Source organism: Lepidochelys olivacea (assembly GCF_965140295.1).
Source record: "Lepidochelys olivacea isolate rLepOli2 genome assembly, chromosome: 8".
NCBI lineage: Eukaryota > Metazoa > Chordata > Testudines > Cheloniidae > Lepidochelys > Lepidochelys olivacea.
Window position 1 is genome coordinate 52,580,459 of NC_140418.1, and position 15,684 is coordinate 52,596,142.

At 46.7% G+C, this 15,684-nt stretch overlaps 1 protein-coding gene across 4 annotated transcripts in view; it reads right to left on the bottom strand.

The window, feature by feature from the left end:
• LOC311524999 (ADAMTS-like protein 2) overlaps positions 1-15,684 on the bottom strand; it is a 44,019-nt gene that overhangs the window by 24,818 nt on the left and 3,517 nt on the right. For 3 of the 4 annotated variants that reach the window (XM_084636689.1, XM_084636688.1, XM_084636687.1), the window contains exon 2: positions 2,036-2,178. In XM_084636689.1, coding sequence (XP_084492815.1) covers positions 2,036-2,178 — 143 coding nt within the window. The remainder of the gene's footprint in view (positions 1-2,035; positions 2,179-15,684) is intronic. The other variant, XM_084636690.1, reaches the window with a different exon arrangement.

A 15,684-nucleotide genomic window follows, 5' to 3' on the forward strand; every position in this document is an offset into this window, starting at 1 on the left:
ATTTGACAGGAGCTAGCAATATAGCCTGGCTGAGAGAGAGCAGCAGGTGTTCACTGGCAAGTGCCACAGGCCATCAGCTGCTGTGACGTGAGGGAATGAATGGAGCGAGCAGGAGGGGATCTGAGCGAGAGAGGGCCAGGGCCGGCTCTAGGCACCAGCCAAGCAAGCAGGTGCTTGGGGCGGCACATTTCTAGGGGCAGCATTCCAGCGCCGCCCCTGCCGCCCCTAGAAATGTGCCCCCGCCGCCCCAGCTCGCCTCTGCCTGCTCCCCTGAGCGTGCCGCCGCCGCTCCGCTTCTCCCCCTCCCTCCCAGGCTTGCCACGCGCGAAACAGCTGTTTCGCGCCACAAGCCTGGGAGGGAGCGAGGGAGGAAGGGGAAGCCGAGCAGCGGCACGCTCGGGGGAGGCGGCGGTGGTGGAGCGGAGGCGAGCTGGGGCGGGGAGCAGTTCCTCTACCCTGCCCCATTGCTTCCTGTGGCTCCCCCCGGCCCTAGCTCACCTCCACTCCGCCTGCTCCCCTGAACACGCTGCCTTTCCCTTGCCTGAGGGGGGGGAGAAGCGGAGTGGCAGCGTGTTCAGGGAAGCAGGCGGAGCGGAGGGGAGCTAGGGCCGGGGGGAGCCACAGGAAGCAATGGGGGGGGCGGAAATGCGGCACGCCTGGGGGAGGAGGCAGGGCTGGGGATTTGGGGAAGGGGTTGGGAAGGGGTGGAGTTGGGGCGGGGGCAGAGAGGGGCACAAAAAAAAGCGGGGGTGGCCAAACATTTTTTTGTTTGGGAAAGCCAAAATCCTAGAGCTGGCCCTGGAGACAGCCACACAATGAAAAAGAGGAGGAAGTCCCAGAGACGTGCCTGGGCCCAATGCTCCGGGATTAACTGGGCCGTGTCAGAAGCACCAGAGTAAGTTGCATATGGAGGGTAGGTCAGTGTAAGTGGCTCTAGCACAATAGTGTAACTGGCATTGCCGTGGCGGGTTTGCCAAGCAAGCGTAGCTTATCTGCTGAAGGCACGTGGCAGGGAGATGGGGGGCATAGCAACAAAAGCAACTGACAGGGGAATGTGAGATAAAGGCAGCTACCTAAGTCCCACCATCGCCCATGCCCTCACCTGTAAGTGGGTGCAACTCACCCGTAGGCCAACATGAGTTGCACTTGCTTATGCCAGGGCTGAAGATGGTCCCTACGGAATTACCAAATCAGTGTAAATTATGCACATTTCACAGGCCTGCTGGATGTCAAAGCAGGGCTCTTTACTTTTCTACCCGCTTTCTGAGCAACGTACACCACATGTGAAATATACCCTGTCCTCTAAATCAGCCAGATGCAAAGCGAAAAAGAAGACGCGAAAAGTGGCCCAGCTCCCCAGCCCAGCATGCTTCGTTACTCCAAGATATGTACGTTGCAGAGCACAGTTGCCTAGTGTAACCCATGAGTCCTCCTTTGTGCCTGCGTCAAAGAGGATGTGAGTTTATTACAGCTCCAAGCACCTTTCACCTCCAGCAGTAGAAGCTCATGCTTTTAGCTCTGGAGGGTTTCTGCTCAGTCCCCAGTTGTGACCAAAATGGGGGTCACCACACTAGAATTTGAAATGTTTCAGATACAGAGCTAATACCACTGCACTACTCAGAAGGCAGCGGATCTCCATGAGAGGGATGCGGGAGGGAGAAGGATGCACTTTGGGTCACCCCTCCCTGCAGCTAGTAAGAAAAGCTGAGGCTGGCTGCAGGTGGGCTGTAGCGGGCAGAGGAGCCTGTTAAGCATCCAGCTGCAGTTCTGTTCCAGATCCATAAATATCCAGTTTTTCCTGCCACGTCAAATATCTGGTGGCTTTTGGCAAACACAGAAATGTCAGTTCTGCTTTCTAGAGCTTGGAATCATTCAGGGCATGTGAAAGGCTCCGCAGGAAAGGAGAGACACTCTGCCCTGGGTGTTGCCTCCCGCTCCCCTCCGCTGGGTGCATCCAGCATCTGGGCACCTTATCGGTAAAGGTTTCATGAGTGTCCATGAGTCTGGAGTTAGCTGGTGCTGCTCCATTGCTTACCTTTGCCGCAAGCAGTGCCTCTCCCGGGACATCACTCCTCCCCCACAGGTACGGGAGCATGTGGACCAGGAGCTCCATTCCCCCCACCACTTGGTGACCTCTTCATCCCAGGGGCCTGCTCCTTCTGCTGCCTCACTACTGTCCTGACAAAAACAGAGGATGGTTAGCTTGAGAACCCCAGCTCTGCAGCTGCCCTTGGGAGGGGATCAACCCTCTCCTCTGTGGATCTTTGGGTGGGCCACAAAAGTGAAAACCTTAAGTCTTCTAGTTTGGAGAGGGTAGGCCAGCCATGGTAGAGTCTAAACTACATGGCTCCTATTGTACAGTCCCCAGTATCTGCCCCTTCGCAAGCATAGGATTCCTGGGTCATTCAGGCTGATCCCCATCTCTTATAAGGAGTGCACTACACCACGGCTATTCTCTGCTTCCTGTGTCCCAGAGGGGGACACGGAAAGCAGAACACGGGCGGCTTTACCTTACACTGGGCACTAGGCCAGCCTCTGCATGGTCTCAGAACACCGAGTGGCTTAAAGTTACCTTGGACACTACTGCATCCTGGCTCCAAACACAGAAACAGGGAAGTGTGTATCAGGCTCCCAGCTTCTATTCCCTGAATCCAACTTTCACTATTAGGTTTAAACTCCAACATCCCACCATCTTCAAAATCCCCTTCCCCTCCCGCTGTGTCGAGATCAGACTGGCTGTGTGCTGACACTGGGACATCAGCAAGCCAGTGACTTGAGCAAGGCCTTCCTCTGCCCACTGAGTAGTCACCGTTACCACGAGGGAGCTGCTTGAGCTCCCGCAACTTCAGCCCCTGGAGAAGTTCCCCTGCAACAGGAACAGGGCTGATGGAGGTTCAGCGCCCCTCCCTCCTATATTTCAAGGGAATGAAGGAGAGCTGTAGGAGAATGCAGGAGGGGCCACAGCTCACAATGTTCTGCTCAAGGTTACACAGTGTATGTGTTTATATTGCAGCGTATGATGATTTGCATGATTCTTGCTTGATACCCTCAGCTGCAGGCTTTCCACTGGATCTGCACAGAGACACCCCCAGCCCACAGAGGTTTACCCACATAGCTCTAGTTTCAAGAGTGGGGCCATAGTTATCTGATCATATACTTCTTAGCAGCCCCTTATCGGATGCAGGTCTTTGGATTTTGGCATTGGCTTCTGAGCTCCAAATCAGCTTTTGGTGGACCCCTGCACACCAGTAATGGACTCCCCATAAAACAGCGGTTGGGTGGTTCCCCTGCTGAGTGCCTATTGTCACAGCAAGGCGCCAGTAGGGACCCCATTCCCGTACTGGTCAGCATCCACTCTGAATGAGGGAACACAATGGAGTTTGCACTGCAAGCACAGCCGATGGTGCACGTCAACTCACTGGAGCAACAAATGTATTTTTAACATCGCTCCACAAATGATAAATTCATAATCTTTCACACAAAAGCCCCAACATTTTAACTGAGAAGCGACGTTTCACCTGACCCTCTTGAAATTGCTATTGCATTATTTCACCTGACTTCTCCAACTGAATTCCCCACTCTCCCACCACAAGCTTCCTTGAAAATACCATTCCCCGCTCAAGTTCTTCACATCCACGGTGCTGAGTCTTTCTACAGTGCCAATCGGGGCGGGTCTGTGTATATATATGAGGAACCAAGCAAAGACAGCAGAATTCATAAGGATGGAGACCTACAATGGAAGCCAAAGCCTTGGGCCCTTTGAGCAATATGAGGTCATTAATAATTTTTGTCCCTTAATGGGGGAGAAGGGAGAGCGAGCTGTGATTTGCGGAGATGTGATGGATATGCAAACGCTTAGATCTTGATCACAAACCCAACCCCCTCCTTCAAAAATGAGGCCTTAAGGAGCAGCTTGTGTTTAATGTTGGCTTGCATGTCAGTGTCACTTAAGATGTTGGTAAATGGCAGATGGGGACCCAGGACAGTGCGTTGAAGACAGTCTCTTTGGGCCAAATTTGCAAAAGAGTGCAGTGGGGACGTGTTGGGTGCAGAGCTCTGATAAGAATCTGGTCTTAAATAGCACAATGGGATCTGCTGGCTGCTGAGCACTTTTGAAAAGCTGCCTCTAATTGGGGGGTGGTGAGCACTGGACAGTCTGGCTCTTGGAGACCAACTCCAAACCCTGTGATACGCTGAGTGACCAGCAACCCAGAAAGCAGGTGTCTCCGGAATCCTTTCAGAGCAGGCTCTGAGGTTCTGTGGGCCTGCCTCTGGCAGCATGTTGGGCCTGGCCATGTGTTTTTAACCTCTTACGCTCCAAGCTCCCAAGTACATTTTCCTTAGAGTTTTCCTCTCGGCAGCATGGAGGAAAGGTTTCATCCCCTTCAGTTTCCTACTTTTCTAGTTGGCAGACTCTGGATTGGGAGCTAGGTCCTGCTCAAGCGGGGCTCCTATGGAACCCTGTCAGGACCACCAAACCTCCTGAGGGAGCGTGGCAGCTGCATCCCACCCTGTCATCCTCTAGGGGGTGAATCCCCCCTCACTGCTGCACACCCTTGTGTCAGCAGGGCTGAATCAAGCCCATCATCTTTAATGGTTTAAGACGTGCCCCTGCAGTGTGCTCTGTATAGACCATCTCCACACACTGGCTTTGATGGGGCCCCACACAGGTGCAGGGGTTCACCTGTGATGCTCATTGTGGGATCAGGTCCTTTACTGCCGCCCCCCTGCATATTGCTGTCAGATTGAATTCTGCTTACATTTACCTGCCATGTCTCACACTAACTGGATGGCAAGTGTCCCTGAATGTACCATTCTGTTTATCCTTGTTTTTTCCTGCCAATCATCCAAGGTGTTGGCTGATAACAACTGGTCCCACAGCTGTAACTTAACAATGGGGGCTCTGTAGGAGATCACTGTTGTATTCTATCTTTATTCTGTGAATTAATTTTGCCCCTTTCTGACCCCTAATAACTTCCCCCAGTGCTGGGTTGGTCTCTTACAGGATCTTTGTTTCTGGGCTGTCCCTTTAAATTGAGCAGAGCCAAGCAGTTGCAGCCCTAAAGTGGCCATTTTGCAACAGGCTGCTGCCAGCTGCACCTTTCTCTCATCCAGCAGGTAAGAACTTGTAATGCTTTCCTTGAGTTTTCCTTCTCTTATTGCTGAGGAAATGGGACAATGTCATGGGTGCACATAGTGTATAACAGCTTAAAGGATCCCAGAGCAATTTACAAATTAATACGTGTACAAAACCCTCACCCCTACAGAGAAAGCATTGCACCCTCTTGAAATACAGCCACATCTAGTGTTGAATGTAGCTATTATTTCAACAGTATAAGGCAGCAGCCTACAATGACTGAAGCCAAGTTGTCAAGAAGTGTACTTTAGTCAATTGAAATTGAAGAGGGGATACATAAACAGAATGGTATTAGCAGTTGGTAAATTACATTCATAACTTCTTGTCTCGGTAAAATATGTTTTACTGAAGCGAGAGAGTGCAGGGAAGTAATTTCAAGGCTGTTGCTGTGTTAATAGGAATTTGCCAGTTTGCAGTAGTGACTTGGAGACCTTTTATGAATTAGTGAGTTTTGCCAACTAGCCAATGAACAGACAATAAAAATACCCAGAGTCACTCATCGCACAATGTATGTTGTTCATCTATTTTTGTAGCTTAGCTTTGATTATTTATGCTCTTTCCTAGTATAACAATCAATGTGTTGTAGTGTTTTTGGTAAAAGTGGTGGATTCTCCGGCATGAGCGACCTGGCTACAATATCTATTATTAAATCTTTTGTCAGAGGGGCAAAGAGCCAGGAGCTTTTGTGCAGATTATTAAGTGCAGTTTAGCAAGGGTCGATTTACATAACATTTTTCAGAGCTTCAGTGGAAAGCCAAAAAGGATCCCTAAGGATCCCATATCTTCAGTCAAATTATTTTCTAATACAAACCCTACCTCCCCCAACCCCTTTTATACCATTGAGAACACCACAAGGCCTGTCCTGGGATATTCCAGCTGTTCAGCTCAGATTTGCAACTATCCGGAGTGAGGATTACATGAATAATAATTACTTGTATTTTGGTATTGCCTGGAGACCCCCCAGCCCAGAACAGAGCCTCATTGTGCTAGGAACTGTACAGATGCACGGTGAGGGATGGTCCCGGCACCAAATAATTTACTATCGGCGTAGACCATGCAGACAAAGGATGGAATGGGAAACAAAGACACAGAGAGATGAAGTGACTTCCCTCTGTCACTGACCTGCTGTGTGGACTGAGCCACCAACACCTCAGGCTTCCTGAGACCCAGTCTAATGCCCTATCCACATGCTGCCTCTCAAACACGTGATACCTGCAGTTGTACTGAGGGGGATATCATAAGAATATAGGGCTGAGGACTGGAAAGGACCTCCTGGGTCACCATCTCCAGTCCCCTGCCATCATAAGCAACTCCATCACAAGAATCCTGTTACAAACGTATCAGTCTGCGCCTTCAAACTAGTTAAGTTGTTTGCACCCACTCTTCTTATTGGGAGGCTTTTCCAGGACCTCCCTCCTCTGAGGATTAGAAACCTTCTTCAAATTTCCAATCTCAGTTTATTCATGGCCAGTTTATTCTCATTTGTTCTTGTACCAACAGTGTCCTTTGGCTTAAATAGCTAATAGATAGTGGAGCTTATCCATCTCCATGCTACCTTGTGCCCCTGCTTGCTTGTTGCTCATTTAGAGTAGCACGCTTCCATCTCCCCACGACAACACTCAGACATGTCAGATGGCTGCAGAAGTCAGAAAGAAGCCTCGTTTGAGAGATACTGGCCAAAGAAGAAGAAGTCAGGTTTAAAAAGCAGAAGCAGCTGAGTAAGTTTGTGATCTAGGGGTACTGGACTATGACTCAGAAAAACTGAATTCCATTCCTGGCTCTGCCACTAACCTCCTGAGTGACCTTGGGCAAGTTACTGCCCCTCTCTGTGCCTCAGTTTCCCCTCCCATCTTTTGTCAGTTTTGTCTATTTAGGTGATAAGTTCTCTGGTGCAGAGACTCCCTCTTACTTCCTCTTTGTAGACCCTGTAAGTGCTACTGTAATACAAATAATTAAGAATACTAATATTGGGTTAAAACGTTTGACTATGTGGACTATCCCAGTGCAGAAGCAGGAGAGGTCACATGCTCTCCCTCACAATTTCCTCTCCTGTAATATAGGGATTTGCTATCTGATAAATGGTGAATTTCCTCTAGGGCCATGGTAGACCTGAGAACCGTACTGCTCTGAACTGATCTGAGATTCTGTGCCTATAAGTATTTACTCATGTAAGTAAGGACACTATAAAGATAGTTTTTGCAAGTGAAACCAAATATTTTCTTTGTCAGATCAGAAAGAAACGTGGTTATGTTGTGCCTATGAGCGATTAGACCTGCCTGCAGATGACCCTCAAGTATCATTTTTCTCTCTCACTATGGGTTTACTGCACCACTATGTCTGACTTCCTGGTGTGATGGTGGGGCTGCAGGTACCGGGAGACTGGGCAGTTGCTTCCAATTTTCTGCTGAATTTGTTGTTTTGACAGAAATAAGACTTCATTAAATAATTGTGACATAATTGCACTTCCTGATTTTAATTATGGTGCTAGCATTAGGCATCTTCCAAATTTCCAAACAATAAATTGAGGGATGTTGGCTAGATCCCAGATTACATGTGCTTCTGTGCTTAGTTTTCTCCATGTTTCCTGGCTGCGTTGACAGATTCCAAGATCTGCCTACCAGGTGAGTGAATTTGGCATTCCAGAATTCTCAGACATCAGCCAAGGCCCAGAAGATCTGGGAGAAGAACACTACATTAAGCAGAGACCTGACACAACTTGGAGAAAGGGGTCCAGCTGGCTTTAAGCCACCCTTTGCATTTCCCCAATCTGGGGGATTGTGGAAGCTGATCTAAATTATGCTCTGCTGCAACGGCCCCTAAAGAGCCATTCCACAGCTGGGGACTGCAAGACTGCAAGACTGCAAGCATAGGAGCATGCTGGGGGAATGCTGGCCATGGGGATGTAGTGCAGGGCTGTTGTTGTTAAGGATGCTGATGGATCTGGTTAAGGGAAAATGTGATGGTCAGATGCAATTTCTGAGTGACTTCTTAGAAAAAGAAATAGAGAGGCAGGAATTAAATCCTCAAACAGATGGGCCACACTCAAACTCACACAGGTGCTCTCTACAATAATTTCTGGGGGGTCATCCTAGGCCAATGGTTCTCAAACAGGGGTACGCATACTCCTGGGGGTACGCAGAGGTCTTCCAGAGGGTTCGTCAACTCCTCTAGATATTTGCCTAGTTTTACAACAGACTACATGAAAAGCACAAACTAAAATTTCATACAATGACATGTTTATACTGCTCTATATACTATACCACTGTTTCTCAACCCTGGGGGGTAGTGGGGGGGTGTCCGCAATTTATTTTATAATTATGTGATAAAAATGAGAAAGTAAGTGATTTTTCACCAATAGTGTGCTGTGACACTTTTGTATTTTTATGTCTGATTTTGTGAGCACGTAATTAAGTGAGGTGAAACCTGGGGTTCGCAAGACAAGTACGCCTCCTGAAAGAGGTACAGCAGTCTGGAAAGGTTGAGAACCACTCTCCTAGGCTTCCTGGACAGTGAGAGAATCGAGGAGTTCTTTAGTGTAAACTGAACTTGCCAGCCAAACCTTTACCACTTTCCGAGACCCTTTTGTAGCCCTGCCAGGGGTGTATTCTGGACCTGACGCGTATGGAAACTGCTCTAGCACCTCTCTTTGCCAGGGCTAACACAGGAGCAGGGAGCTGCTCCATCCCAGCTGTTCCGATGCAGCAAAAGTACCTGGGCCTTTGTACACAGAAGCTCTGCAGACAGTGTTATAAAAAGCCAGGTGGCAGTCTTCAGATTAGTCAATATTAGCAATGGAAAATCCAGCACCTACAACAGCGCCAGCATCCTCCCTGCTCTGTCCTTAATTCCAATTAACAATGCAGCTGTAGCTCCTTCAGCAGCAAAGACAGCCCCAAACAAACTATCCCAACCTTGCAGAGCAAGACAGTTTCCAATCAATGTGGTATAAACTGTTCAGGGCAACCTTTCTGAGAACTGCGAGCAAAATAAATACCCAAGAATGATTCTTTGTCATGCTCTGGATTAATTTAGGCCACTATTTATGCCATTCTTCCCCAACCTCTGGAAACTCAGACATAACTGGAATGGATTTTTCTAGATAATGTGGTTTGAGCATAGCCTTATGTATGGTGCATATTACGCTCTATTGCCATGTCCTGACTTCATGGCTCATTAAAGTCAGGAGGTCCAGGGAAAGGCTGGCTAAGGCCTTGTCTACACTACGAGGGTAAGTCGACCTAAGTTACGCAACTCCAGCTACGTGACTAACATAGCAGGACTCGACGTAGCTTAGGTCGACTTACTGCGGTGTCCACGTTATACTGGGTCAACGGGAGACACTCTCCCGTCGACTTACCTTATGCTTCTCGTTCCGGTGGAGTACCGGAATTGACGGGAGAGTGATTGGCAGTTGATCTAGTGGGTCTTCACTAGACCCGCTAAATCAACCCCGGTGCATCGATCGCCACAGTGTTAATCCCCGGTGAGTGTAGACATGCCCTAAGACAGAAGACAACAGGCCAAAAAAGAATGTGAAGATCAACTAGCCAAAGATTTAAAAACGAACAGCAAAAAGTTTAAATACACCAATAGCAGGAAGCCTGCCAAACAATCAGTGGGGTCACTGGATGACTGAGGTGCTAAAGGAGCACTCAAGGAAGAAAAGGCCATTGCAGAGAAGCTAAATGAATTCTTTGCACTAATCTTCACTGCAGAGGATGTGAGGGAGATTCCCACACCTGAGTCATTCTTTTTAGTGATAAATCTGGGGAACTGTCCCAGATTAACAGGTTGGTTGAGGTGGTTTTGAAACAAACTGATAAATTAAACAGTAGCAAGTCACCAGAACTATAAGGTATTCACTCAAGAATTCTGAAGGAATTCAGATATGAAATTGCAGAACTACTAACTGTGGTATGTAACCTATCATTTAAACCAGCTTCTCTACCAGATGATTGGAGGATAGCTACTGCAACACCAATTTTTAAAAAAGGCTCCAGAGGCAATTTTGGCAATTATAGACCGGTAAGCCTAACTTCAGTACAGTACCAGGCAACTGTAGTAAAGAACAGAATTATCAGACACACAGATGAACACAATCTGTTGGGGAGAGTCAACCTGGCTTTTGTAAAGGGAAACCATGCCTGACTAATCTATTTGCATTTTTTGAGGGGGTCAACAAACGTGGACATGGGTGATCCAGTGGATACAGTATACTTGGACTGTCAGAAAGCCTTTGACAAGATCCCTCACTGAAGGCTTTTAAGCAAAGCAAGCAGTCCTTTGTTCAAAGATAGTTTATTCCTACCCATTGTTTTCTATCAGTTTTCACAATGGAGAGAGATAAATAGTGGTGTGACCAAGGAATCTATACTGGGACCACTGCTGTTCAACATATTCTTAAATTATCTGGAAAAAGGGATAAATAGTGAGGTGGGAAAATGTGCAGATGATACAAATTACTCCAATCCAAAGCAGACGACGAAGAGATACAAAAGGATTTCACATAACTGGGTGACTAGGCAACAACATGGCAGATGAAGTTCAGTGATGATAAATGCAAAGTAATGCACATTAGAAAACATAATCCCAGCTATACATACAAAATGATGGGATCTAAATTAGCTGTTACTGCTCAAGAAAGATATCTTGGAATCATTGTGGATAGTTCTCTGAAAACATCTGCTCAATGTGCAGCGGCAGTAAAAAATCTAACAGAATGTTAGGAACCATTAGGAAAGGGATAGATAATTAGACAGAAAATATCACAATGCCACTATATAAATCCATGGTACATGTACACCTTGAATACTGTGTGAAGTTCTGGTCATCCTATCTCAAAAAAGATGTATTAGAATAGAAAAAGGTACAGAGAAGGGCAACAAAAATGATTAAGGATATCGAACAGCTTCCATGTAAGGAGGGATTAAAAAGACCAGGACTTTTCAGCTTAGAAAAGAGACAACGAAGAGGGGATAAGATAGAGGTCTATAAAATTGTGACTGATGTGGAGAAAGTGAATAAGGAAGCGTAATACTCCTTCTCATAACACAAGAACCAGGGATCACTCAATGAAATTAATAGGCAGCAGGTTTAAAACAAACAAAAGGAAGTACTTCTTCATACAGTGCAGTCAACCTGTGGAACTCATTGCCAGGAGATGTTGTGAAGGCCAAAACTATAACAGGATTAAAAAAAAATAGATACATTGATGGAGGATAGGTCCATCAGTGGTTATTAGCCAATATGGTCAGGGATGCAATCCCACGCTCTGAGTGTTTCCAGTCTCTGACTGCCAGAAGATGGGAGTTGATGATGGGATGGATCACTGGATGTTTGCCTGTTCTGTTCATTCCCTCTGAAGCACCTGGCATTGGTTACTGTTGGAAGACAGCATACTGGGCTAGATGGACCATTGGCTGTTCTTATGTTCTTCTCTAGTTCCTTTTATTAGGGAAATTTGGGGGGGGGGATTTCTCTCTGTTAAAACTTCACAAATTTAGGCTGTGCATATAAGACACTGATCACCACTGGGTTATTGCAGTAGTCATTGTAGGGAACTTCACTCAACCCAGTCAAAACCTTTTCTGAATATTGCCATATGTGACTGTTTAAAAGTTCAAATTGAGGCAAATACTTTTACAGACCTCCTCGCATTGTCTGCACATGTTCTTCCTCTGATAAAAACCTACCTGATCTCTATTAAAGTGTTTCTCAATGTAACACCACACTCTACTCACTGAATCATTTAATAGAAGGTTAAGATCTGTGCACAGTAATAATAGGAATTGCAGTTAGCATCCATATTATCTAGTCCTACTATCATGAAAAATAATGACAATGTTTGTTCTGTACATATTTTATGGGAGTTTGGTTCTCGTTAGGGCTTCATCATTTTATGCTCTGATTAAAGCTGGGACACCAGACTTTAGTGGAGCCTTGCAAAATTCTGCTAGTAAGCCAGCTGGCTCAGTAGCTTGCCTTGAGATATTTTATAACTAACTGGCATTCAGCTAAAGTTATTTTTCATTCCAGCATGACTTTATCATCTTTGGGTAGTTTAGTTAGGGTTAATATTTTGTTTAAAAAGAGATTCCACTTTGGATACAGACTGGTAGAGGTGAAAAGGTTTGTTTAAAAAAAATTTAAACAAGATACTTGAGGGAATTAAATTAAATTTAGATTGTTTAAAAAAAATCAAAACAAGATACTCGAGGGAATTCCCTGTAATGGAATGTAGGAGGTGGGAATGAGTAGTAGGACAGACAGTAGGATAATGACTTGTGACAGGTTCTCGAAGGATTCCCTCTTTGAGCAGATTTGTGTGCTCAAAGAGGGAATTTTGATCTGTAATAAGGTACAAATAAGAAGTACATTAGAAAGCAGGCTAGCAGCAGCCCAGAATAAGAACTGGAAAGTTGCATTTATTTACAATTATACTTAAAACAGTGTTTAAGTTTACAGACAACAATCCCACTTCTTTGGAGGATTTTGGTTAAAATCAATTGGGATATTTTGCTCTAAGCAGAAAACTGTCTCTTATCCTAGGGATTCTCAGCTAGCCAAGGCTGAAACCATGTGGAAAATTAGAGGTTTGTGGGAGAAAGGGTAGGATAGTGACCTTGGATATGTGTGTGGATGGGGGAGTGATATTTAGCTGTTCTAAGCTCACACTGGCTTGGGGTCTGATTTTTAGGGGTGCTGAGCACACAGAGATCCCATTGGCTTCAAATGGAGTGGTAGGTGCTGAACACTTCTAAAAACAGGCCCTACGCTGCATGTCTTGTGCAATCAAAGTCACTGGGAATTTGGGGTACATGAAAAATGCAGGATCAGCCCGTAAATGACTATTTTCTGCACAGTAAGAAAGAGGAGCTGTTGGTCAACTTAGTGTCATGATGTTGTTTATTTAATGGCCTAATTCTGCCACCCCTTATTCACGTTGAATATTTACTACTCAGACTCTAGTTCTTTTGGGGCTACTTACAGAGTAAGGGACTATTTGACTTAAGTGTAGAGGAATGCTGCCCTGAAGGAACAGCACTGGTGTTATTAGTGATTATTTGTACTGCCCATAGCACTTGGGAGCCCTAGCTCTGGAGCAGGACCCCATTGTGCTAGGTACTGTACTAACATAGAACAAAAAGCCAGTCCTTGCCCCATAGAGCTTTGCGCCATACAAATGCATTAAGATGGATGCACTATGAAGTATATGTATAACAAAGTTTAGCTGCCCTGCTGTAGCATCAGCTTTGCCTTCGCTGCTAAATAAGGTGTATTTTTTACCTTGGGGAACTTTCACTCAGGGTCCATGATAGCTAAATCCAGTTTATATTAGGGCTGTCAAGCAATTAAAAAAAATTAATCACAATTAAAAAAATGAATTGCGATTAATTGCGCTGTTAAACAATAATAGAATACCATTTATTTAAATATTTTTGGATGTTTTCTACATTTTCAAATATATGTATTTCAATTACATCACAGAATACAAAGTGTACAGTGCTCACTTTATATTTTTATTAGACGTATTTGCATTGTAAAAAAACCCCAAAAGAAATAGTATTTTTCAGTTCACATAATACAAGTACTGTAATGCAATCTCTTTATCATGAACGTTGAACTTACAAATGTAGAATTATGTAAAAGAAAAACTGCATTCAAAAATAAAACAATGTAAAATTTTAGCGCGGGGGTGGGCAAACTACAGCCCACCAGCCGTTTAATCTGGCCCTCGAGCTCCCGCTGTGGAGCAGGGTTTGGGGCTTGCACTGCTCTGGCACTCCAGTTGGGGAGCAGGGTTGGGGGCCACTCACACAGCTCCCGGAAGCAGCGTCATGGCCCTCTCTGGCTCCTACGCATAGGGGCAGCCAGAGGGGGCTCTGGTCTGCACGCTGCCCCCACCCGAAGCACTGCCCCCACAGCTCCCATTGGCCTGGCACCACTGCCAATGGGAGCTGCAGGGGCGGTTTCTGCAGATGGAACAGTGTGCAGAGCCACCTGGCTGCGCCTCTATGAAGGAGCCAGAGAAGGGACATGTCTCTGCTTCCGGGAGCTGCTTGAGGTAAGCACCACCCGGATCCTGCACCCCTGAGCCTCCCCCCATGCTCCAACCCTCTGCCCCAGCCCTGATCCTCCTCCTGCCCTCCAAACCCCTCAATCCCAGCCCACAACACCCTCCTGCACCCCAAACCTCTCATCCTCAGCCCCACCCTGGAGCCCTCACACCCCACCCCCCTGCCCCAGCCCTGATCCCCTCCCACCCTCCAAACACCTCGATCCCAGCCCGGAGCACCCTCCTGCACCCCAAACCCCTCATCCCTGGCCGAACCCCAGCATCTGCACCCCCAGCCAGAGCCTGCACCCCTTCCTGCACCCCAATCTCCTGTCCCAGCCCTGATCCCCCTCCAGCCCTCTGAACCCCTCGGTCCCAGAACGGTGCACCCTCCTGCACCCCAAACTCCTCATCCTCAGCCCCACTCCAGAGCCCACACCCCCAGCCGGAGCCCTCACCCCACCCACACCCCTGCTGCAGCCCAGAGCCCCATCCTGCCCCTGAGCCCCACCCCAGAGCCCGCACCCCCAACCAGAGTCCTCACCCCCTGTCATACCCCAACCCCAATTTTGTGAGCATTCCTGGCCCTCCATACAAATTCTATTACCAGATGGGGCCCTCAGGCCAAAAAGTTTGCCCACCCCTGTTTTAGAGCCTACACGTCCAATCAGTCCTACTTCATGTTCAGCCAATTGCTCAGACAAACAATTTGCAGGAGATAATGCTGCCCACTTCTTGTTTACAATGTCATCTGAAATTGAGAACATTCTCAATGTTCTCAATTTAATGTAAACAAGAGAGGCATTCTCATGGCACTATTGTAGCTGGCGTTGCAAGATATTATTTACCTGCCACATTCGCTAAAGATTCATATGTCCCTTCATACTTCAACCACCATTCCAGGGGACATGCTTCCATGCTGATGATGCGTTCAGTTCGATAACCATCCAGAGCTGTGCAGACTGACACCTGTTCATTTTCATTATCTGAGTCAGATGCCACCAGCAGAAGCTTGATTTTCTTTTTTGGTGGTTCGGGTTCTGTCGTTTCCGCACCGGAGAGTTGCTCTTTTAAGACTTCTGAAAGCATGCTCCACACCTCGTCCCTCTCAGATTTTGGAAGGCACTTCAGATTCTTAAACCTTGGGTTGAGTGCTGTAGCTATCTTTAGAAATCTCACACTGGTACCTCCTTTGCATTTTGTGAAATCTGCAGTGAAAGTGTTCTTAAAACGAACATGTGCTGGGTCATCATCTGAGACTGCTATAACATGAAAATGCAGAATGCAGGTAAAACAGAGCAGGGGACATACAATTCTCCCCCAAGGAGGTCAGTCACAAATTTAATTAATGCATTATTTTTTAATAAAAAGAAAAGGAGTACTTGTGGCACCTTAGAGACTAACACATTTATTTGAGCATAAGCTTTTGTGAGCTACAGCTCACTTCATCCACTGAATGCATCCGATGAAGTGAGCTGTAGCTCACAAAAGC